Raw genomic sequence first — 25,315 nt, 5'->3', positions numbered from 1 at the left:
ACATCATTTACAAGCTATAAGCTTTTAGGTCACTGCTTTCTGACACTGGTTAAAGAGGAAGTAAACCCTCTGAAAAAAGAATGAGAAAAAAAAAACCTGTAAAGACAAAGGCATAATGAGCTAGTATACATCGCATACTAGCTCATTATGAAATACTTACCTTAAAACGAAGCCCCCACAGTGCTGCCCACTCAGCAACAGGACGGCTGACATGTTTTGCCATCCTGCTTCCTTGTTCGCTTCCTCCGGCCATCTGAATGGACAGAGGCGCGATTACATCACTCCTGCGCATTCGCGAGGGAGCCGCCGTTCACGGCACGGGTGGCCGTTCCTTCAGAGCGGATGCACGGATGACGTCATCGGCTGCATGCACTGTAAATATCTCCTAACGGTGCATTTTTAGGAGATATTTATAGCACCTATAGGTAAGCCTTAATATAGGCTTACCTATAGGTAAAAGTCTCTAAAGTGGGTTTACAACCACTTTAAGGGAGGGCTGAGCTGCATTAGATCAGTAGCAAAATGTTCTCTTGATTCACTTGTGTTGCACCCTTTGACTACATACAGTGTGTCTAGGTCATGTCTTTGACATTAACTGTTGTGGTGCTGTAAGTAGCCCACTATGCTATTAGGGATCTCCAGCTGATCAATCAGATGTAGTTTTCCCATTTGCTTAAGCAGTCTTCGTATTGTCACACGGCATTGGGACATAAGGGACCTTGGGTGGCCTGAAAAACAAAGAAAAAAAAATTAAATAATAGTATTTAGCATATTTTTTGACAAAAACAATAATACGTATTTGTTATGTCTTTTTTATAGTATGTCGGTATTCGGTTAATTAGGATTTTGGGTATTGCTAGAGAAAGTGGTGTACTATTTGCATTTTGGTAGTTTCATTTTCTGTTATTTTTCAATCTGTGTTATTTATTCTATGTTGTATTCCATTAGTATGGACATTTATTAGAGTATAGTTTTAATTTAGTTTTATTTGGTACTAATTGCTGTTATTGGTAAATTTTATTGTGTCATGGTGTCTTATTCGGTTTGTTATTGTGATCTTGTGTTTTCTTTGTTGAATGTAATTGTTTTTTTAACAGAAACGTTTTTATTTATCTTCAACAACAGGTACAACACAATACAATGACACAGTACTCAGTTCATGTCACAGTGAATACTAGAGCAGTCAGGGTACAGCTACAGTTCATCATCGACCTAAGCAAAGCTTAACCAATTCAGTATAGCATTTGTCAGCAAATTCATGTTTAATTCATGTTTCGGCCGACTTCCGTTTAAGCAAGATCATTTTTCGTGCATAGAACAGGAGGTAAGATACAAATAGTTGCATGTGGGTGCTGGGAGAAATTGCATCACAAAGTCCCAGTAGAATCACTCGTGGCTCAAGGACCATAGAGAGAACCCCCATACCATGCATTTCATCCACCACTGGCCACCAGTAATCTTGTATACATGGGCAGGACCATACCATATGTATACAGGTGCCCACCTGGCTGCATGCCCTGGGACATGCATCAGAGCAAGCAGGGTATATCTTAGCAACCCTCTGCGGAGTGTAATACGCCTTGTGAAGAAATTTCAACTGAATAAATCTCTCGCCGAGATCATCCTAGGTACGTAGCAGTGTAGTCCCTCCTCCCAATCCTCAGACTATAGTGTGGGGACATCACTTTTCATGATAGAAAATAGCCTAACACTCCGACCCCTATCCCTGCTTGCTATCCTAAGATATAATGAGGACACAATTCGATCAGCATTTCTGGTAACAAGGAAGCGCTCCACCATATTGGGGGCCATAGTAACATCTGTCGGAAAACTGTGACTGAGCCGCATGTTTTAATTGCAGATAGCAGAACAACAAAGAGGACGGGAGCCTAAACTTGGATCTAAGCATCGGAAAGGGGAGTAACCTACCGTCAGCCATAATATGCTGGAGCTTAGTAATGTTGTATCTGTGCCACAAACCAGGATCCGGAATGGACTGGAAGTGCGGCAACTGGGGATTCCCTCATATCAGGGCATGTGGTGAAACCGTGTCAGGGTCACTGACCCTCGCTGATACCTGTTTCCAGACCCTAAGCGTAGTGCACATCGGTACTATTAGTGCTGGGTGGGCCTTAGGACCATGGTAGACTAATGGCACTTTTCCACTGCATGGAACCGAACGGTTCGGCTCGCTTTTGTGCTTTTCCACTGCATGGTACCACATGGCATGGTGTTGGAACGGTCCGGTACGGTACGGCGGCGCTTTTCCACTACATGGAACGGAACGGTACGGCTCACTTAAACAGTACCACCTCAGTTGTGGTTCCAAGAGGACCATACCGGTACCATATCCCACAATCCTTTGCATGCAGCCTTGACTGTATGTCACTACTAGCCACTGATTGGTCAGAGAATCGTTGTTATCCCACCCACTTTACTTTAGTGGAAAAGCAAACCGTACCAAACCGTACCAAACCGTTCCAACACAGTACCATGCGGTATCATGAAGTGGAAAGCCAAACAGAGCCAAGCAGGGCCGAGTGGAGCCGAGCCGGTACTTGCAGTGGAAAAGTGCCATAAGTTGCTAAGCGCAGCTTGTTGAATGTAATTGTAACCTAATCATTTCCCTTTCTGGATTAATAAAGTGTTCTGAATCTGAATACTGTAAATGTATATGATTAAAGTGATTATATTCTTAGTATAACGAAATGATCTGTGCCAAATATTACTTTTTCTGAACTCTCCTGATCCACCACTTCAGTCTCCAACAAAAGACTATGGAGATATCAATTTACTGTGACAGCTGCTTGATGTTACTTGTCTGTACTTTCTTAATCCACTGCTTCAACCCCACCAAAAAAAAGTTTTCTAAAAGCCAGTATTTGCATATGAATTGGACAAGATCAAGGTGATAGCGCTTTAGTCTGATGACTGGCTCTCCAGGTACTGTGCACTGCAGCATGGTAGTTTAGAAATCACATTTATTTGCATATAGCTGCATGGTTAACACCTGGTACAGTATGGGATTTGTGGATTTGATAGTTCTGCTGATCACCATAGCTCACTCCATTTTATTAACTAGATGGTATTGAAAACAAATGACAGTGTATGACAACTAAAAACTAGCATGTGTCAAAATCTTCATATGCTGTCTAAGTATTTACAGGTTAGGGCAAATTTAAGAAACCTAGATGTTTGGAATTTTTGAGAAGTATTTTTCACTTCATGCAAAGGACAACAAATGCAGATATAATGGGGTGGGTAATGCTGTCATTTGATTCAATTTTATATTACGAGTAATCCATATTGCAATTATTCAATGCCGCTCTGGCCATGTGACTGGATCCATTGACCAATATTTTCAAAATTCATTAATTTCACTCACTTAAAGATTTACTCAATTTCCAATAAATTCAATTAGAAAATTGTATTAACAGTGGGTAAAAGCTGTGTAAATTTTATTTTAAATAGATCCCTAAGTCTACAAGGGCTATCCCTTCCTATAGAATAGGCACATATAGGGCCATAGCTGGGAATATCATTACACAGAACCCTAGCAATTCACTTGGTAGATATATGTTTTAGTGGTGCTCCCACCTTTCTTAGGCCTTTAAAATGTAAAAGAAAGGACAACATTTTCTTTTGGGCTTACTGTCCTTAGCCTAGCTAAAGGTATGAGCCGGCCCACAGCTAAAAGAGATTTTCTATAAGAAAATCTAGAAAGAACATGCATACCATGGTAAGGTGGGTAATTACATTGAAATTAGCAGATATAAATGGTGAATAATTTGGCATATCATTGAAGCTTATACTTTCAGACTGGCAAAAGAAGATAAAGGCCAAGCCAAGCTACACGTACAGCACTTGCAGTCACTAAGGACCCTCAGGTCAATCACTTTCATTACATACATTACTGTCAGGAAAGGGCTCACCTACTGGTATCTCTCAGCAGCCAGAAGCTCATATCATTGGTCATCACCTGATGCTCGTTGCAGGAAGTATATTTAAGTCCTGTCTGTCCTTCTCATGTTACCTTGATGTTGTCTCCATGTGCCTCTAACCTGTGTTCCAGTAGCTTGCATCCTGTTTCCTGTTCCTGGACCCTGATCCCGACCCTGCGGCCTGATCCATTCCCTCCTGCTCTCGCCGTCTCCTGTTACCATCTTCCTGTCCTGTCCTGCTCCCAGCTCCCTCTGCTTGATCTCCCATGTATGACCCTGGCTTTATTACGATTAGGCTTGCATTCCCTATTTGCTGTATATATTTGATTTAGGCTGTTGGGCATTGTGTGTTACCATTCCTTTGATGATCTGGTTTGTTTTACACAGTTTGGTTTATTGGAGGTGCGTTTACATTTATGTTGTTCACTTATTTTTAAATAAATGTTATTTTTTTTACATTGAATTTGTGCCTGACATTCTCTGTCACACCAGCAGCTGAGAATTACATTCTGGCATAATTTAAAGCTGAATTTTTTTTTATTTTTTTAAATATATTAGTTATGTGTATTGCTGTGTATCCCATTACTTGCACATAGCTGCTTTAAAAAAAAAAAAACAACCCTTCATACAGGGCCACCATTTTCTGGCATTGTAAGGATTAACCACTTGCCAACCGCTCACTGAGCTGGTACTGCGGCAAAGTGGCTCGTTATCGTCCAGCGACGTAGATCTACATCGCTAGACTCCTCCCCGGAGGCTCTCTCCCGCTGTATTCAGACACAACGGGAGTCGGGCCAGGGGAGGAGAGGCGGTGATCACCACCGCTCTTCCCCGATCGTCGGGGATCGAGTGAGGAAATCCGCCCGCTTGTGTAAACAAAGCGGGCGGATCTCCTATGTGACAGGCAGGGACAGATTACCGGATTCAGCACAGCTGAACCTACGATCTGTGCCTGTGTCACTAAATCCCCTCCCCCCACACACGTCAGTAAGCACCAGGCATACATTTAACCCCTTGATCACCAATAAAGTTAACCCCTTCCCTGCCAGTGTCATTATTACAGTAACAGTGCATATTTATAGCACTGATTACTGTAGTAATGTCACTGGTACCCCCAAAGGTGTAAAAAATTTCAGTTAGGAGTCCGATCTGTCCGCCGCAATGTCGCAGTCCCGCAAAAAAAAAAAACGCAGATCGCCGCCATTACTAGTTGAAAAAAAAACCAATAAAAATGACATAAATCTTTCCCGTAGTTAGTAGCTGCGATAACTTTTGTGCAAACCAATCAAAATATGCTTATTGCGATTTTTTCTACCAAACATATGTAGCAGAAAACAAATTGGCCTAAAATGTTAAAAAATTTTGATTTTTACATTTTTTTTGGGGGGGGGGGGGGATTTCATATAAAAAAATGTGAAAAATATTGTTATTTTTTCAAAATTGTCGCGCTTTTTTTATTTATAGCGCAAAATTCCACCAAAAGAAAGCTCTATTTGTGGGGAAAAAAAGGACATAAATTTAATTTGGGTACAGTGTCGCACGACCGTGCAATTGTCCGTTAAAGTAACGCAGCGCCGAATCGCAAAATATGGCCTGGTCAGGAATGGGGTAAAATCTTCCGGTCTTAAAGCGGTTAAAAATACGCTCATTGAGAATTTTTTTTGTCAAAGACATGTAGCTAATTACATTTTGGCCTAAAATATATGACAAAAATTGAATATATTGGATATTTTTTAACTGTCAAAGTAGAAAATGTCGATTTTTTTGCAAAATTTTCGCTTTTTTTTATTAATATCGCAAAAAATGAAAAGCGCAGAGGTGATCAAATACCACCAAAAGAAATCTCTGTTTGTGGGGAAAAAAAGGACGTAAATTTGGTTTGGGTACGGTGTTGCATGACCGCGCAATTGTCAGTTAAAGACGCACAGTGTCAAGTTGCATAAAGTGGCCTAGACGTAAAGCAGGAAAATCCTCCAGTGGTAAAGTGGTTAAAAGCAGTGGCAGCTACTGAGAAAAATTGCACTGCTCACCTAACCCCTTCTGGACCTCTCTTCTATTCATATTGCACATATTACAACTCTCCCACAATAGATTGTTTTCTGTGAATGGGCAGTGAACCAAGCCTTGAGCCCCTTTCACATGATTCGACCGATCAGATCCGCCTGTCTGTTTTTTAAGACGGACCTGATCGGGCCACCCATTCTACTCTATGGAGAGGCGGATGTAAGTGGAGATGTGTCCGCTGACACCCGTCCGTCCTAAAACAGTCGGATGGTGATACGTTCGCATCCGTCAAGAGGGTCGGATTGGATGGCATCAGATGAAAACAGACATGCTGTCTGTTCTTATCCAATCTCCCCATAGAGGAGAGTGGGACTCTGACAGGTCCGTCTCTGCACAGTGAGCAGACGGACCTGTCATCCGCCTGATCAGCATGGATCAACGGAACGGATCCGCCCCATGAGAAAGGGGCCTAAGAGCAAAAATAAATACAAAAATGTACAGAGTAATACTTAGCGCTTTTTAAAAATGATATAGTAGTATTTATTACCTAAATTATTTTTTACCTAACAAAAAAGCTCAAAAAAGGTAAATAAAGTATGGAAGTATTCTGGTTGAGCCTTTATATTTAAGTCTGTTTGGAGTCCAGACGCTTATTTATGTATGACAACATTGTCATTTTTTAACTTCGCTGGTGATGGGTGGTAGTAATCAATCATTTCGTGAGTTATGTATACTGTCTAACGTTCTGAAATAAAGTATTTTTGAACAAGTCAAACAAATAGTATTACCTATAGTACCTACTTTTTTTTTGGAAGCCTTCCCAGTTATATTTTTATGTCTGGGTACGTTAATCAACACCATACTGGTGGTAAAGTGGACTACATAAATAATTGATCCTGTGGAGTAGGGAAGTCCTGTGGATATTCCCTACTCTTTGTATTATTTTCAAGCTTTATTATAAGCTTACCTGTAGGTATAAGTATCCAATGGGACTTTACTACCACTTTAACTGGTTAACCTAATCTGAATGCTGACTGAATTATCATACTTTGCAAATTGTCTTTGGATTGCTGTATCAGCCAATGAATTTCCATCCTTACTCTGGATAAAAATGACCTTTACCTTTTTCCCTCTCGATAAGTTTTAATGACGGACTGTCTGCCAACGACACGGCATGCACATTGGGTAAATACAAGTCAGCACCAACATCAATAAGTAGTTTCACAAATTCTGGCTCACATCGGTGCTTCAAACATATCTCAAGCACAGACTGTGGACGCTTCATGTTTTGGATAAGTTGGAGGTCTGGACAATTGTAATTTGGATCAGCACCATGAAGAAGAAGACTCCTGAAACACTCCAAGTGGCCGTACACCGCCGCAAGGTATAGAGGTCCAGTACAGCTTGGATTTGCCAGGTTTGCTCTGACGTTGGCATCAGCTCCATAATTAAGAAGTTCCTTAAGGATTTTGGCATTACCGTCTCTAGCTGCTGTAAGTACAGGGGTGCAGTTATTGTGGATGCTGCCCCGGGGATTGGCTCCCGCCTTTAGCAATGCTCTAACACACTCATAATGGCCAGCGCTGACAGCAGCAAAGAGGGGAGTCTGGGCTTTCACATCCAGGCTGTCCACCTCGGAGCCATTGGCCAGAAGGATGTTCAGACATTCCACAAAGCCATTAGCAGCAGCCAAACGCAGAGGGGTCATGGGGACACCCCAACCACTCCTGCTGTCTATAAACTTCCTATATCTCTCCTTAGATAACAACATGGATAGGAGTTCTGGGTTGTCCATTGACACAGCAAAATGGAGCTCCTGACTTTCCACATGATCATCCTCAAGTCCTCTGTATCTTAGCATGGAGAATCCTTGGGGTGCCTGAAATAGTCCAAACACTTCAATTTCCAACCTACATTTAGGATCAGATGGCTGTTAAGTAACCAGGAGGAGTGCAATCCTATGGAGACAATCCTCTACTGCACAGCAGACATGGTCTTCTCCAAATAGCTGGGAGTTCCTGAAGCCTTCATATAACTTCAGGCTTTATCCAAGCTGCATCCATCCATTAGTGTAATGTCACCAAGAAGGGAGGATCATGTCTGCCAGGACTGAACTCAGCACTTCCTGCTCCTGACTATGATTGACAACAGGCTAAACCAATCAGAACCCAGAAAGGGCGGGGCAAAGGCAAGCATTGGAGGCAAGTCGATGTATTGCTACTACACAGTAAGGCAAGCCGATGTATTACAATGACACACAAGGGGGAGAGAGAGTCAGATCGCCGGGTTGCACTCATTCCATAATACGTCTTCTACATGCTCGTTGTATATTATACTATAATACAGTATATCGAGGGTAGTGTATCACACCAGATCCATGACCGCTTCCTACATCATTCTTCAACTTCCCTCAATTCACCGCTAGATGGCAGAGTTACGATCACATGTCATCGATCTGCTTGTAAAAACGTCTCCAAGCAAGGTGTCTGTGTGCCATTTAATGTACATCTTTATATATACAGCCTGCGATTTATATCTATATACAGAATCTGCATCTATGTTGGTATCTGTATCTATGTTTTTATAATAGTGTACGGCTTATGTCGTTATCTACACAGTATGCTAGTTATATCTGTATCCGTACAGTGTGCTATTTATAGCTGCATCTATACAGTGTGCTATTTATACCTATGTCTATACAGTGTTTTATTTATACCTGTGTCTATACAGTGTTTTATTTATACCTGTGTCTATACAGTGTGCTATTTATAGTTGCGTCTATACAGTGTACTATTCACAGTATATCTGTATCTATACAGTGTTCTATTTATACCTATGTCTATACTGTACTATTCACAGTATATCTGTATCTATAGAGTCTGCGTTCCAGACTTCAGGCTGTAATTGACTGCAAAGGATTTGCAACCAAGTATTAAAAAGTGAAAGTTTGATTTATGATTGTTAATCTGCCCCATTACTTTTGGTCCTTTAAAAAGCGGGAGGCACATATACAAACTGTTGTAATTCCTACACCGTTCACCTGATTTGGATGTAAATACCCTCAAATTAAAGCTGAAAGTCTGCAAATAAAGCACATCTTGTTTGTTTCATTTCAAATCCATTGTGGTGGTGTATAGAGACAAAAAGATTAGAATTGTGTCAATGTCCCAATATTTATGGACCTGTATCTACAGCGTATGCTAGTTATATCTTTTCCTATATTCTATTTAAAAAAGCTGTGCCGTTTTGCAAAATGTTTATTCATTTTATTGTCATACCTGTAGCTATTTGGACCCTCCTGGAAGCCTGGTCAAAAAACATCCAGTTCTCCATGTCCTGACTTGTTGCTAGGATGTGAAAACCATGGAGCACTAACTTATTAATCCGCCAACTCCTGCCAAAAGTGTATCAAAAGTGAAGAAGACCTGATGGGGATTTAGTCTCTCAGTTCCCCATTAGGCTCTGCCCACCCCAGTACAAAACTCTTCAGTCATCCGCCTCAGTATGACAGGCGCAGTGGCAAGGGAGGGAAGGAGGCAGGCTAGTAACTGCACAGTGCAGCAGACATCCCAAGTCTCCTGCGAGGTGCAGGAATCTCCCGCATGTGGCCTACAGCTCCCTGACACCCGCAAGTGCTGCACGATATCCCGGCTGTCAGCTGAGCTGCCAGAATGGAGCTGATGCTTCCTGTATAGTTCATGCTCCATCATGACAGTCTGAGTCACAGGCAAAGTGATATCATATGCAATCCGCCTGTGAGGAGACTGACCGAGATACAGGAAGCAGTACCCACCAGCAGTACCAGCCAGCTGTACTCACCAGCAGTACCAGCCAGCTGTACTCACCAGCTGTACCAGCCAGCAGTACTCATCTGCAGTACCAGCCAGCAGTACCCGCCAGCAGTTAAACCGCAGTGCATTCGTGTGAATATCCCAGCATGTGAAGTGTTTCTGACTCCTATCACCATGACCACTTCAAATCACTGAAGTGGTCATGGGGGTTAGAGTGTTCCTTTAATATCCCTCAGAAGATTTAAACCTCTGTATACTGATTCCATTTAATTTGATCATTATCTAGTTGTGCTACATTGGTGGAAGAAGGGGGAGGGTGCAGAATGCCACCTCCCTGAAATGAGGTTGCCACTTCCCTGAAATTCGTTTTTGCAGGTTGGGATGTCTGGTGCAAACACAGACAGATTCATGTACCCATCGCCTGCAACAGGTACATTAATTGGGTGCAAGCACTGGAACTTTCAGAGCTGCACCCTGACAGAGTTCTAAAAAGTCTCTATGACACATTTATGAATTCCCCTGTTTTAGTTTCCCTCTTTAATGTACAAACTAAAAGTCCAGCTTCTAGATCTTTAACCTTTTATTAGGACAGTGTTCAAATCTAGATTACAGTTGAAAATGAGATTGGCCAGTACAGTACAGACAGGGTAATTATGGTAGACATTAACCTCCCCAGCCCCCTCTTCAAGTTAAGTTATGTCAATGAGAACAAGTAACAAATGGAAATACACTTTAAGATTGTGTCACCACAACCACATTTTTATTTATAATAATTTCAATTTTGAAGACATAATTAGCACACCAAATCAATTTTACTTTAGTGAAGTCTATTGGATTTCCATTGACGAAAAATTAAAAATAACCAAATAGTTAATTTTATCCTTACATTTCTGTACTAAAGGTTAACTATGATGTAAAAGCTAAAGTGATGGGTGGAATGTAGGAGAAACATGAGTAATTTGTTCTATCTTTTTGTGTATCTGTTCTCAGAAACCTTTTATTAATAGACACTATTACTAGATGTGGATTGACTTTCCTAATCCTGCATCTCAAAAGTCTGTTAGGGAAATTCTTGTAAGAATGAGGGGAGTACAACGCCATCTTGTGACCATTTTATAATTCATTTTCTGTTTTCACAAGTTTCAGTATACTGTATATGGACTAGGATACACTTTGGATCTTATGGTTCATCTGTGAAGGAGATTTCTGGACTTCTATAAAAAAAAAAAAATATATATATATATATATATATATATATATATATATATATATATTGTACATTATTAGGATTATGAGGAAATGCAGTAAACATTGTCTGCAATAAAGGAAATGTGATCAAATATAATCACAATAACTCTATTAGACTGTAAGCTCTTATGAGTAGGGCTCTCTTAACCCTCTTGTATTTTATTTTATTGCAACTGTATTGTCTCCCTTTAGATAGTAAAGCTCTGTGAAAACTGTTGGCACTATATAAATCCTAAATAATAATAATAATTGTTGTGCCATGGCAGGAAAAAGATTGGTCCTATTTTTATTTCAAGATTTTTAGGGGGTAAAGAAACATTTCTTCATAACTAAAAATGTTCATGAAATTTTATTTTTCATGTTCTATAACTCAGAATAGTATTTGTATACTGGCTAGCAATTTTCTATATTTTTACAGCAGTTTTCCCGCACACAGTGATAGAGAGCCATACATCATACAAATTAGGGATCGACTGATTATCGACAAAGCCGATTATCGGAGGGTCGATATTCACTTTTGCCGATATATTAGGGCTGGGCGATAAAACGATAACGATATGTATCGCGATAGACACGTGATCGATATCAATAAAAAAATTGTTCGATAAAACGTTCGATATTTTTTTTTCTTCGTCGGAAGCAAACAGAGGACGCGAAGCAAGTTTGGTTGCATTAACAAAGGCACTCACACTTTTGGTAACCTAGCAACATAGGGAGTGACACGCTAACAGCCAATCATGTAACAGTGTCATGTTTGGTTGCGCCATATCTTTGTCTCTGTCTCTTCAGTAACCGGCGATTGATAAGCAGAAAATGAGTGCCGCAGCGAGTGAGGAAATTGTAAATAAAAGAGGAAAAGTCAGCTCGCCAGTATGGCAGTTTTTTGGATATTATAAGTCTGACCGTAGTCAGACCAATGTCGTCTGCAGGTTATGCAAGACCGTCGTACCTGCCAAGACTGGTAATAACACAAACTTGTTTATTACACTTTATTAAGTATTTCTTACATTTTCTTTCATTTTGCACCTTAAATGTTAAGATAATTGTTAAGTGTTCATTGTGACTTTAGACTTATGTTTACATTTTAATTATTTGAGTTTTACATGGTTGTGTTGACATTTTATTGTCTTAAGAACTGAGGGGATTATGATCAGAGGAAGGTTAAGTTTAAAATAAAAATGTTTAAATGTAACATTTTTCTCCTGGTCCTTATTTTAAATGGGTAATAAAAAATATCAATAATTATCGATATCGACCGATATGAAACACTGATATCGTGATACAGTTTTCAGCCATATCGCCCAGCCCTACGATATATCTGTATCGGCCCGGAACTGGCTGATATTACTGATATTCCAAATATTGCTCATGTAGGGCTAAAATTATGTCACATAGCATAATTCCATTTACAAATGTTATTGAATAAACATACACACTTGAAATGCCACTCACATATGTACAAAAGATATAAGCAATTCCACATTAGCAGATCTACTGGCAGATCGGTATCTCTCACCCACTTGCCGTAAGTGATACCCGGGTGATACCACTCCATTTGGCATCCACTCAATACCGCTCCGTCTCTCACCCCGGGGCGTGACCACATGACCTCCGAGATCGTATGCTGGACAGAGCGGTATCATCCGGGTGTCACTTAGGGCAAGTGGGTGAGAGACGGAGTGGGTGAGAGACGGAGTGGGTGCCGGACGGAGCGGTATGTTCAAAATAACATAACATGTTCAGTACAAGACTTGTGTCAAAAATTGTCTTTATTTTTCAAAACTTTAAATGAACAAAATATCAGCCCATATCGGCTGATACCGATACGTTGTGACCAATGAAAAAAACATGTTGGTCTATCCCTAATACAAAGGAGTGTATTTCTGGGCCCCGAAGTCACAGCTATTGATGAAAGGTTTTACATCTGTTTAGTGACATACAGTATTAGTAGTCCTGGGTGTAAATTGTTTGTGCCCAGGGCTGCTGATCTGTCGCTGTACAGATTTAAATGCTTGGATGTGCATACAGCTGTGGTGTCGGTTAGCCTGTCACTGATTTGTATAGATTGCTGCCTGTAGCTGTACAAAAACATCTGTGACTCCCGGGCCCAGAAATCCTTTGTACATATGAATGGGGGCCTAATATTAATTGTTTAAAGTTAAAGCATCTAGTTTGTTGCTGTTAGATTGATAAATAGGCATTTTCAAGGCAATGTTAAATGTCCTAAAAAAATGTATAATTTTCCACTTTAATACAGACGGAAGGCTGAAGTTCTTGTGCAACCTGACAGACATTGCTGGTGGGACTAAGCTCTTGCAGCAATGTCATGTTGATCTAAATAGCGATGGGTAATGCTAGGCTTGGCAATTTTCTGGTAATACTAGCAATTGCACCATCATCTAAGACTCCATTCACACCAATGCTTTTTTTTGCTTTGTGCAAAAATGCAGGACATTTTCTTTAACATGGGTTCCTATGGAACATGTTCACATCAATGCATTTTTGTGCCTCTGTGTTTTTGGAAAGAGTTAGGGACTTTTTAAAACACAAAACTGTGTTTTTTTGCTTTTTCTTTGGTTCAATAGACTTCAATGAAGAAGCTGCAGAAAAGCATAAAGTGCATTTTTTCCGCGATTTGCATTTCTAAATCTGCCCAACAACACATTTTCCCCAAGAAAGCATAAAAAACGTGAATCGCGACAGAATCGCAGAAAAATCGCTGTAAAAAAAATGTAAGCACAGCAAAAAGCACTAAAGAAATGCTCAAAAGCAACATGTATAGGTGTGAATTGAGCCTAAGCAGCTACAGCAGCAGCAAGGGGGACAGTGTTACAGAAGGCTGAGGGTTACAGACAAATCTTGACTGTCTCCTAGGTGGTTGAGGACCTTCAACTGCCTGTTGGTTCTCCAAAGCAGCAGGTGGTCTTATTATCTAATAGGGAGTTGCAGGAGAAAGGTGAGGGCAGACTGAATGTTGACATGCTCAGAGAAGTTAGCCAGCAGCAGCAGTTAACAAGTCTGCCAGCAGTTAAAGTGGTTGTAAACCTCAGACATAAAATATGAACAAAGCATATCCCTCTATAGTAGAGCTGCTTGATTGTGGATAAAACAAGAATCACAGTTTTTTGCTTAAATCTTTCACATTATACAAAAAACTTTACTGTTTAGTTTTTTTTTTTTTTATTCATTGAAGTGCATTTAGTGTGACAGTCACTGGGAAGAATGCTCCTTACTCTTGTCATCATTGGGAAGAATTACCCGCTTATAGATAGCTAAAAAGAACAATGGTGTCATTGGGAACTTATCTGAGAGGCAGAAATTGCCCATTGCTCAAGGAACCCCTCAGGAGGAACGACCTCAGGAGGAACCCTAGGGTTCCACGGAACCCTGGTTGAGAAACCCTGATCTAGGGTCTCTGCTAAAAAAAAAATACATATAATGTTTGAGGGTTCTAAGTAATTTTCTAGCAAAAAATACTGATTTTACCTTGTAAGCAACAAGTGTTAGAAGAAGGCTTAGTCTTTAACCACTTGCCGACTGCCTAACGCAGATCTACGTCGGCAGTCAGCCCCTCACAGGCAAAGCGACGTAGGTCTACGTCGCTAGCCTGTGAGGGTCTAGGGAGCGAGCGCGCGCCCCCGGAGGCGCACTCCTGCTCCCGCGCAGTCACGCACCCCCCCGCGCGTGTGACCAGCGGACCCGATGTCCGCCGGTCACTCTGCGATCGGCGGGGGGAGAGGGAGAAAGTCAGGCAGCTTGTGTAAACACAAGCTGCCTGTCATTCTCCCCGGTGTATGAAGGATGATCATACGGTTCATACATCTGAAGCCACAGCCAATCACAGTAGAAAGCACACCCCTAGGGACACACACAGCCCCTCCCTCTCAAAGTTAACCCCTTCACTACCAGTGTATTTTTACAGTAACAGTGCATACGTATAGCACTGATTACTGTAGAAATGTCACTGGTAACCCCAAAAGTGTCAAAAATGTCAGTCAAGGGTCCGATCTGTCCGCCGCAATGTCGCAGTACCGCAAAAAAAAATCGCAGATCGCCGCCATTACGCGTTAAAAAAAAAAACAAAAACGACAAAAATCTTTCCCTTTGTTAGTAAACGCGATAACTTTTGCGCAAACCAATCAAAATACGCTTTTTGCGATTTTTTTTTACCAAACATAGGTAGCATAAAACAAATTGGCCGAAAATGTTAAACAATTTTGATTTTTACATTTTTTTGGGGGGGAATTTCATATAAAAAAATGTGAAAAATATTGCTAATTTTGCAAAATTGACGCTCTTTTTTTGTTTATAGCGCGTGATCAAAAAATCGCACAGGTGATCAAATACCACCAAAAGAAAGCTCTGTTTGTGGGAAAAAAAGGACGCCAAATTCGTTTAGGTACGGCGTCGCACGAACGCGCAATTGTCCGTTAAAATCACGCAGAGCCGAATCGCAAAATACCCCCTGGTCAGGAAGGGGGTAAAATCTTCCGGGGCTTAAGTGGTTAAAGTGATTGTAAAGTCTCGTTTTAAAAAAAATAAATAACAAACATGTCATATTTATCTCCTCGGTGCAGTTGGTTTTGTACAGAGTGGCCCGGATCCTCCTCTTCTTGGGTCCCTCTTCGCTGCTCCTAGCCCCTCCCTCCTGGGGAGTGCCCCCACAGCAAGCAGCTTGCTATGGGGGCACCACTGAACTGCAGCTCCATGAGTCCATTCAGACACAGAGCTGCCGTTCGGCCCCACTTCCTCTCTCTCCAAATTGGCTAACTGATTTTGATTGACAGCCGCGGGGGCCAATGACACCATGGCTGTATCTCAGCCAATTGAGGAGGGAGAGTACCCGCTGGCCGAGAGACTCCTGGACATTGCTGGACAGAGAAAAACCTCAAGTAAGTATTAGGGGGTGCTGGGGGGCTGCTACACCCAGAACCCAGAAGATTATTTTTATTTTAATGCAAAGAATGTATTAAGATAAAAAAACCTTCAGACTTTACAATTCCTTTAAGAGGTTAAACTGCCCTCATTTGCAGACAAAGTTCACCCCTTGAAACTAAAAGGACCAAATGATACAATGTTTCTCAAAAAAAAAGAAAGAAACGAGAAATTGGGACTTTAAATGGAGCACAGAAAAATGTGCCCCCATCCCTAATTGCTTGAATAGAGGAAAGGATTGGGAGTTTAGATGAGGTGGAAACCAGAAACACTGGGAAATATGAGCAATGGAAACATTTTATTGCTATACACCAGAAATTAACAAAGTACAACCTATGAAATGTCAATTCATGTATAATAAACACAATCAAAACACTTGGATCAGTCTGATATATGTACAGGTATCACAATTTTTTAACAATAATCATGCAGCTTTACTCTATAGTGTGTGCTTGTCTTATTCCAGAGCACTGAGTGTCATCTCTATCTACTGCCTCGTTCCTCTGCTAACAGCATGTGTCACTGCTAACAGGTTTTTCTGACACCAAGAGATAAAAAAGGTGATGGAGAGGGAGCTCCAACACACAGTCTGTGATTGACAGCTTCGGCTCTGTTCCTCTGTGCTGTGTGAAAGGGGGTGTGTCCCCCCCCAATCAGCTCTGCAGAGTTTAACCTTAGCTCCCCCCCCTGCTTTCTGAAAGCTCAGACAAGCTTTATACATTCTTGCCTTCAGTCTTGCACAGTTGTACATTGCTCTCCCCTGTACTAAAAATGCTTACTCTGATTTCACTGCACACTATGAGCTTTTCACAGTGTGCAGTAGAACGTGCAGAGCCTGATTCCTGGCTGCAGGACATCCACCATCCCTTTCCTCTTCAGCCCTACTGCCCCTGCACAGAGAAGGATGGTCATGGGGCCTAAAATAGGATATCTAATAAAAACAGAGTTTCTCTATCGTTCATTGACGGACGCAGTCCTCTGATGCATATCAGTAGGGTAATACCGCCCCCTACAGGAGTAGGACACTAGGCAGAAAGAATTTCTGGCTACGCCTATGGGCAGTCCCTTGGGTTAACCCTCTTGCTTCCTGCATAGGATGTCAATTTTAATCTGCCTAGTCAGGAGTAAGGACCTAGTTCCTTGCTGGGATCTTTGGTCCTGGCATAGAAGTAATTTTTTAATGTAGATTTTTTTTTAGCTAGTCTTTTTTTCTCCGGAACATTTTTCCTGAGATATTCAAGCAACTCTGCCAGGCTAGGCGACAAGCTGGATCACTATATCCAGTGGTCACCCCAGTCTGGCCATCAAGCGCGTGCAGGCCTTAGCTCTGCGCTGGGCTGGCCGCGAGATAGTCCCACTGGACGGGGACTGGCCTCGCGGGTTAAACATTTTGCCAGGACACACACGATAGGGTCTAGGCTTAAGTCACAGCGTTCCTATTTGGCCGACAGCCCCCCTACTTCTTTGGCGTGAGGTCCTGTTATGAGATGGCGACTGCGTGTGTTCCCGGTATGGCTAGTAAATGTTCCCCCCCCCTTCCCTGGTGGATTTTGGGGTGGACGCGGGCCCTCTCTCTGGGATGGTCGGACCCTCACACTCCTGGGTTTCCCTTTGCCCTGTTGTGACCCCCATCCGGCGTGGGGGACTGTTTTGGGTCTGCTGGGGCCTTGTGTGCAGGCCGCATGGGGGGCCAGGGGGGTGCGCCGTTCACGGCACTCAGTTGATGGTGCGGGGGAGGGCCTCGGCCATTTTGCGGTGGATTTTTTGCTGGGAAGGCCCGTGGGTGTGCCTGGAGGTGTTTTTCGGTGGGAGGGGCCCCTCTCTTCAGCCTGGGAAGTTCCTGGCTCACTTTCTTTTTCTGAGCCGCCGCTGACACGTGCAGACCTCCTTGATCAGATTGCTGCATTCCAAGGACAGTGAGTCGCTGGGGGGGGGGGGGTGTCCTTAGCTCGGGCCTGACCTCCGAGGGGCGCTTTAGCGCTGTGTGGATGTTCCTTTTTCATACAAAAAAAAAAATAATAATTTCTGTCATTTTTTTCAAAGTTTGCTGGTGGGTTCTATTAGCGCAACATGGACTCCTCAGGCCATGTGTCCCCACCTGGTCCCCTCACGGAGCTGGCAGGGCCCTCTGGATCTCAACTGTCCACTGATGCGATTTCAGCGGTCCTGGAAGCTTTTGTGTCCCGGGTGGAGGTCGTCTTTAGAGGGCGGGGTGTGCAGAAACGACGATTTATCCCTTGGAACCCACCCTCGCTCCTATTCGGTGGCTCGGATCTTGGCTTTCCTTCAACGGGGATTTGATCAAAAGTTGGCCTTGAGTACTATCAAGGGTCAGGTCTCGGCCCTGGCTATTGTCTTCCAGAGGCCATTGGCCGCCCATTCCCTGGTGCGTAGCTTCATCCAGGGGTGCGGCACTTGGTACCTCCAGTGCGACCTCCGCTACCACCTTGGGACCTTAATTTGGGGCTGTTGGTGCTCCAGAGGTTTCCCTTTGAGAATATTCAGGAGGTTCCCCTGCTTACCTTGTCTCAGAAGGTGGCTTTCTTTGTGACTATCACTTCTGCGCGCAGGGTGTCGGAGCTGGCGGTCCTGACGTTTCCCCCTATCTGGGGGTTCACAAGGGCAAGGTGGTACTTCGGCCGGATCCATCTTTCCTGCCGAAGGTGGTTTCCAGTTTTCACTTGAATTAGGCTATTGTGTTACTTTCCTTGTGCTCTAAGCCTAAACATCCTAAGGAATTTGCTCTGCATACCCTGGATGTTGTTCGGGCAATAAGGGTGAATTTGGCATCTACCAGATCCTTTTCGCAAGTCTGACTCGCTCTTTGTGCTCACGGATAGCCCGAAGAAAGGGCTGCCTGTGTCTGCTGCGACTATTTCCAGATGGATCAGACAGACAGTGGTGCAGGCTTATTCCATTAAGGGTCAGGTTCCACCTTTCCCTGTCAAGGCGCACTCTACTCGGGGACTCAGTGCTTCCTGGACTTTTCACCATCAGGCGTCTGTGCTTCAGGTGTGCTAGGCGGCGACCTGGTCATCCGTTCACACCTTTTCCAAATTTTATTAGGTGGATATGATGCGGATGTCTCCTTTGGCCGCAAGGTTTTGCAGGCTGCGGTTTAGGGGGCCCCTTGGCTTCCTTGTTGGTGTTTTTCTGTTTGTTTCAGGTGGACCTCATCTGGTTGTTCTGATGAGTCCTGTGTTGCCTGGTTGGCCTTGGGGACTGTTTTTTCTCGGTTCTGCTGTTCCCACCCCTCATTTGGATACTGCTTTGGGACGTCCCTACTGATACGCATCAGAGGACTGCGTCTGTCAATGAATCTAAGAGAAAAGGCTTTTACGGTAAGTCAAAATTCCATTTTTTTTTATTTTCTTATTTGTGTAGCAGTTTTTCCAGGCCTTGGCCTTTTGAGAAAGGCATATCTGCTGAAACACGTCAAGGCCAAGCCATGGACACCCTATCCATGTACTCTTGATTTGTTATTCATGGGATGTCTGTAAGTGTATTTGCTTTACTTTTTATCAATACATTTTAGCGGTATTACACTATGTTCTGCTCCTTTTTGGTTTATTTTCAAGATCATCTCTGAATTGGAGCCTCCCTTGTGTATATACCTGCCATAAAGCTAAACTGGAAGACCCAATGACATCACACCGGTCTGGATAACCACCATACACCATCCAAGCTGTTTTGACCCAAGTACTATATTATATTTTGGGTCCTGTACCTCTGGTGAGTGCATATAATACTCCCTGTGGGTGTTGGGATTCCACGTGCACTGTAATGACGTACTGCATTTTGGACACTTCCTTTTTCACCATCGACACTTGGGACTGATAATTTATGCTGAATTTATGTTCATATCACTTGGGACTTTTTATGTTTGTTTTTCACTTCATTATATATGGTTATTTATATATAATGTTTTATTAGCGCTGCACTTTATATTGTTTTCTAAAAAAAGCAGGGATAGACAGGGGGAAGGGAGCACAGTTTTACTAATTTCAAACAGTTCTTTTACTATTGGCAATAGTGTTGTTCAGCCCAGGATATGGGGATGCAGTAAAAAAGAAAAAAAATCAGGGACATAATGCCAACAGTGTAACAGATGCTGGGCACCAATATTTCAATCAGTGTGCTTCTGAACCACAAGTCAATCTGGATGTAATGCCTGACAGGCATTGCAGAGATGGTTCAGGAGTGAACCGACTCCTGCCCTTCTCTGTGCTTTCCATAGATGTTTTCTGCTCATGCCTGGTGCCCCTCCGAGGGGGAGAGGTCATTGAGTAGGGGGTACTGTCAGGGCAGGGCTTCTAGCAGCTCTCTTCTCAGTGCTCAAGGCTGCTCAGCTGTCAGTTAATTACCAGCCACTCATTGTGACTCATCTGGTTACCAATATCTGCCACATTAGTTCAGCCTACAGCCAGCCCCTTTTTGCTATTTAAACTGTCTTGATCATTGCCTCCATGCCTTCGCCTTGACAACATCTCCAGTGTGTCTCTGCTATGTTCCTGTTATGACTTTACCTGGCTGACGTTTCTTCTGGTTCCTAATCCCGATCTTTGGCTTTTGACAATGCTGACTCCTGGCTTCCCGATTCCCGCTTGTCTGATTACCCGTTTTGGCTTCTGTTTCTGTTTACGTTCCTGATCTGTATTTTTATTAAACTATTACATTAAAGGTGTGATTTTAACTGCATTTTCGGTCTCTGCCTGGTTCATGGTCCCTGACACATTAGCTCCATCTTCAGAGCCTTTCCTTATATCAGGGTCCTCATTCAAGTGTCCCCATCAGAGTGCTCCATTACTTCAGGTGGCCCCATCCGAGTGCCCCCTACACCAATTGTCCCCATCAGAGTGCCACTTACATCAATTTCCCCCATTAGAGTGCCTCCTTACACCAATTGCCCCATCACAGTGCCCTCTTTCATCAATTGCCCTCATCACAGTGCCCCCTTACATCAATTGCCCTCATCACAGTGCCCCCTTACATCAATTGCCCCCATCAGAGTGCCCCCTTATATTACCTGCCCCAACAAAGTGACTCTTACATCAAATGTCCCAATTAGAGTAATCCTCAACATCAACTCTCCCCTGTCTCATGGATCTTTGGATGTACTCTCAGAGAACTGGGGGGTATGACTGAAATCTGAGGGAGAGCAGCTCACCCCAGCACCCCCTGTCTCAGGACCTGGCTGTATCTGGGGGCACGTGTATAGCCCCCCTTATATTACCTGCCCCAACAGAGTGACTCTTACATCAAATGTCCCAATTAGAGTAACCCTCTACATCAACTCTCCCCTGTCTCATGGATCTGTGGATGTACTCTCAGAGACCTGGGGGGCACAACTGAAATCTGAGGGAGCGCGCCCCACCCCAGCACCCCCTGCCTCAGGACCTGGCTGTATCTGTGGGCATATGTATAGTAGGACATACACTGCACTCAAAATCTGTGCATACACATGTGGCAGGATTTATTTTATTTGGTCCTTTGATGTTAGTGAGACTCTCACTCATAGAACAGTAGATATCTAGTGTGATGTGGGTACAAACACTGCAGAAGGGGTACAGTATATACCGTATGTATGTTTTTAACCATGCTTCTTAAGCCACGGCCAATATTTTTTGTCACAAAGATTTTCAGAACTGCACAGAGAATTCCACATATCTTCTCCATCCCAGGGTGCCCCTCATTCTTAGGTTGCAAAGTTAGGAGGTGTGCCTATACCAGGTCAGAGACTCAGAAAGTATTGTGCGAGAGACAACCAAGCAACTAGCATTTTAAAAAGGAGGTTAGCAATGACAGTTCACATATTTTTCTCATGATGGGTTTCATTTAATTATGAATTAAAAAATACAAACTCTAAAACATGCACAATAAGGTTGTCTACCAGCCAGTAAGTGGCATCTTTTAAATGGGTGAGTCATTTCACACATCGTTAATGTGGCTTTATTTAGATACAACCAAGATCTAAGCTGAAGCATACTTTAAGGTGTACTTTTCCAAAGCAGGGAAAAGCAATAGGAATATTTTCTACCTTTAAAAGCCTCACATACTGTACCTCTCCATCGCTACTCCATCCAGCTTCTGGAAGTGAGAAGTGAAACTTGGAACTTCCAGAATGCATATGGCTCACTTCCTTTTATACCAAGTAGCAGCACATGTACTTAATGATTGGCCACTTTGACGACCAACCACCCAGCACTCATAGTGAGATAGTAGATATGAATGTATTGTGCAGCAGATCTTTTATTACATCCACCTTCTCTATGGACATGTCCAACCAAACCACACAATTTAGAATGCTAATTATGCAGTTCCACGTTTAAATTCTCTGCATAATGACAAATTATGACCTGCTAACTCTTCAAGTCTAATTTTCATTGGTGTTTCTGCCATTACGGCATTCCATCATGTCTGGTGCATGAGATATTTGATCAAAGTTTGAGGAATCCCCAGTTGGTCAAGAAGATGGGTTTTTCCTGCTTGTCTCAGCAACTTCAGGATGGTCAGGCGACACTGTGACATCAAAGACTTTGGGTGCACTGTAAAGAGATTGCAAACATTAGTTCTGCATTTAAAGGTACAATTTGGTAGAAATAATGTCCCTAAAATGCATGCAGGGAAAATAGACTGTAAGTGGCTTTGTTGCCAGTCAGGTATTCTAAAAACAGTAGTAGTAATAAAAAGTAAGTAAAGTATTAATTTTTGTACAGTGTTCTGTCAAATGTAGTGTGAGCAGCTTCACTCCTTATATTAATTTAGCGCAGTGTTTTTCAACATATAATTCCATTCGTTTGATTGTGTGGCTACCTGAAGGTTCCAGAACCCATGTCATCATGCTGATGACATAACCTCCAAGCTCCTTCTGCTCTGCTCCTATTATCTCACAAGCTCCTTGGCCCTTAAAGTAGAACTTTACACATAACAACTTGATAAAATAATGTTCTTTGGCAAGGAACATAAATTTCACATGAATAATTATTAGGGTTACACCAATACCGGTATCCATGCTGATACTAAGCATTTGCATAAGTACTTGTACTCGTGCAAAGGCTGGGATAACTGAAACCATTTGAGCCCATAAAAAATGATTTGGCTCTAATTGCACTGCAAAGAATCACACGTAATTTGAACAGGAATGTGGTGTGATTCCTGTCCAAATAACATGCGGTTTCCCCAGCGCTCCTGTGTGAACCCAAGTTTGTCAAAGTGACTTCAGCGTGGGTTCACACAGAATAGGTGCCAGAAACCACTTGAGATTCATACAATAATCACACCGCATTCATGTTCAAATCGCATGTGATTCTTTGCTGTGCAATTTGAGCCCATTACATTTGTATTAGCTCAAAGCGCTACAATAAAGGTATCAGTAATCGGTATCAGTGAGTGTTTGAGCACAAGTATTGGTTTTATCACTGTTAAAAAAAAATGGTATCAGTGCAACACTAATAATTATGCTACCAAAATTAGTATGTGTTGAAAATTGCCTTCAGCATTGTTTCTGGTTATTCTTGCTGGAGGTTGCCATTTTGCTGAAGCCCAAAGCCCCTGAACAGCAGTAAATCATAAAGTGGAACTAAACCCATCAACTTAATGGTTTAAAAAACAGTTACGTTCCTGGAATGCCGGGATTGTTAACTGTCACATTTGCTTGTGTTCTCAACCAAACTGTCAAACCATCAAATGGCTGTTGTCAAAACGTATTACATGTTCAGCACCATGGCAGTTGCAGATCAAACAGAAGCAGTTTCTTTAGCTGTAAAGGATGGGAGGAATTCTGCTTTAAGGCTGTCAGCAGATTGGCCTCTACAAATTCAGCACTGCCTAAAAATGCGTAAAAATAGAGAACAACTGAGCATGTGCAGAGCAGGGTGAGACAGTGTATTAGTGGATTTTAAACAGTATAGGCACCTAAATATACCTTCAAAAGGGGCCAGCCTGAAGTGATCTAGCAGGACCTAATTTTCTGACTAAAGCTCACATATCTGCATCCCCTTCTACTACACTGATCTCCCCCCAATCCCCCACTGACTGCTCTGGTACTGTCCTGCACTGGTCTTGTGTCCAAATTACAGGTGTGGCCCACTTACCAGAATACTTGGCTACCAATATCTTTCAGTGATTGTCTGGCACACTGGTGGCCAGGTCACCTGTCAAAAGCATATATAACAGCACAGTAGTGCAGTGGTGTATTTTGGTTTTGTGCTGCCCTAGGCAAAACTAAAATTGGGCGCCCCCCCCCCCCCCCCATGTAAATTTTCCCCACTCCTTTTTTAACGGATGTGTCTTCCTCCAAAATGGAAGGACTACAAGTCCCAGCATGAACCCCTGAGATCTCACCAGAGGGGGGGTGAGAGGGGGTGGGAGAGCGAGGGTGGGTGAGGGAGAGAAAGAGGGGGATGAAAGAGAGAGAGAGAGAGGGGTTGGGTGAGGTAGGGAGGGAGAGAGAGAGAGGGGTTGGGTGAGGGAGGGAAAGTGAGGGGGGGTGAGAGAGAGAGTGGGGGATGAGAGAGGGGGTAATCGAAGAGAGAGAGAGAGGGGGGATGAGAGAGCAACAGGGGGGATGAGCGAGAGAGAGAGAGGGGGATGAGCGAGAGAGAGAGAGGGGGGATGAGAGAGCGAGCGAGAGAGAGTGGGGATGAGAGAGAGAGTGAGGGGGGGTGAGAGGGGGGATGAGAGATGGAGATGAGAGTGAGAGAGAGAGGGGGATGATAGAGAGAGAGAGGGGGTGAGAAAAAGAGAGGGAGGTGAGAGGGAGGGAGAGAGAGAGGAGGGGTGAGAGAGTGAGAAAGGGGGGGTGAGTGAGAGAGAGGGGGTGAGAGAGGTGGTTCTAGCAACCAGTGGCCAACAGAGTCTCAGGTGGTGGGGGGTGGCTTTTTTTGCTGCCCCCCTGCAAAGTGCTGCCCTAGGCCTGGGCCTTGTTGGCCTAGGCCAAAATACAGCATTGCAGTAGTGCTTAAAGGCAAAGTTCACCTTTACCAAAAAAAACTGCCGATGCAGATAAGGGGCATCTGTAGATATAAACAAACTGCAAAGCTTTGACTAACCTTAAATAATGGTGTAGGCCATTTACATACCTAGGACTAGTAGATTTAGATGGACTTTAGATAAGTGACCAACAAACTAAAATCTAATTCCAACCATCACTTAAGCATTTACAGAAATATTTTTTTTCCTTTGGAGAAAAGGGTTTTAACTAGATGAATAAAAGCTGACCTTTGAAAGCAAATAGATTGTTAGAACCACAAGCAATAAAAAAAAACACAAAATTAAATGACAGTGAAAAGTCCTGGATTGAAGCTGCAAGTTCCTGTGTCAGGGCCATCCATCCAGGGTTGCCACCTCATCCCTTTAAACCAAACACATATTAATTACCCAGGTTCTGTGGCTAAA

General features: G+C 42.9%; 1 protein-coding gene across 1 annotated transcript in view; it reads right to left on the bottom strand.

Moving 5' to 3' along the window:
- Positions 1-491: 491 nt before the first annotated feature.
- The window catches only part of ASB12 (ankyrin repeat and SOCS box containing 12), a 39,436-nt gene continuing 14,612 nt past the window's right edge, over positions 492-25,315 (bottom strand). Inside the window, exons 3-5 of the mRNA XM_082263253.1 lie at positions 22,332-22,464; positions 7,068-7,855; positions 492-728 (exon numbers count right to left, since the gene is read on the bottom strand). Coding sequence (XP_082119379.1) covers positions 592-728; positions 7,068-7,855; positions 22,332-22,464 — 1,058 coding nt within the window. The 3' untranslated portion in view covers positions 492-591. The remainder of the gene's footprint in view (positions 729-7,067; positions 7,856-22,331; positions 22,465-25,315) is intronic.

Source organism: Pelophylax lessonae, assembly GCF_965119305.1.
Source record: "Pelophylax lessonae genome assembly, chromosome: 7".
NCBI lineage: Eukaryota > Metazoa > Chordata > Amphibia > Anura > Ranidae > Pelophylax > Pelophylax lessonae.
This window is presented reverse-complemented; position numbering and strand designations above follow the sequence as displayed.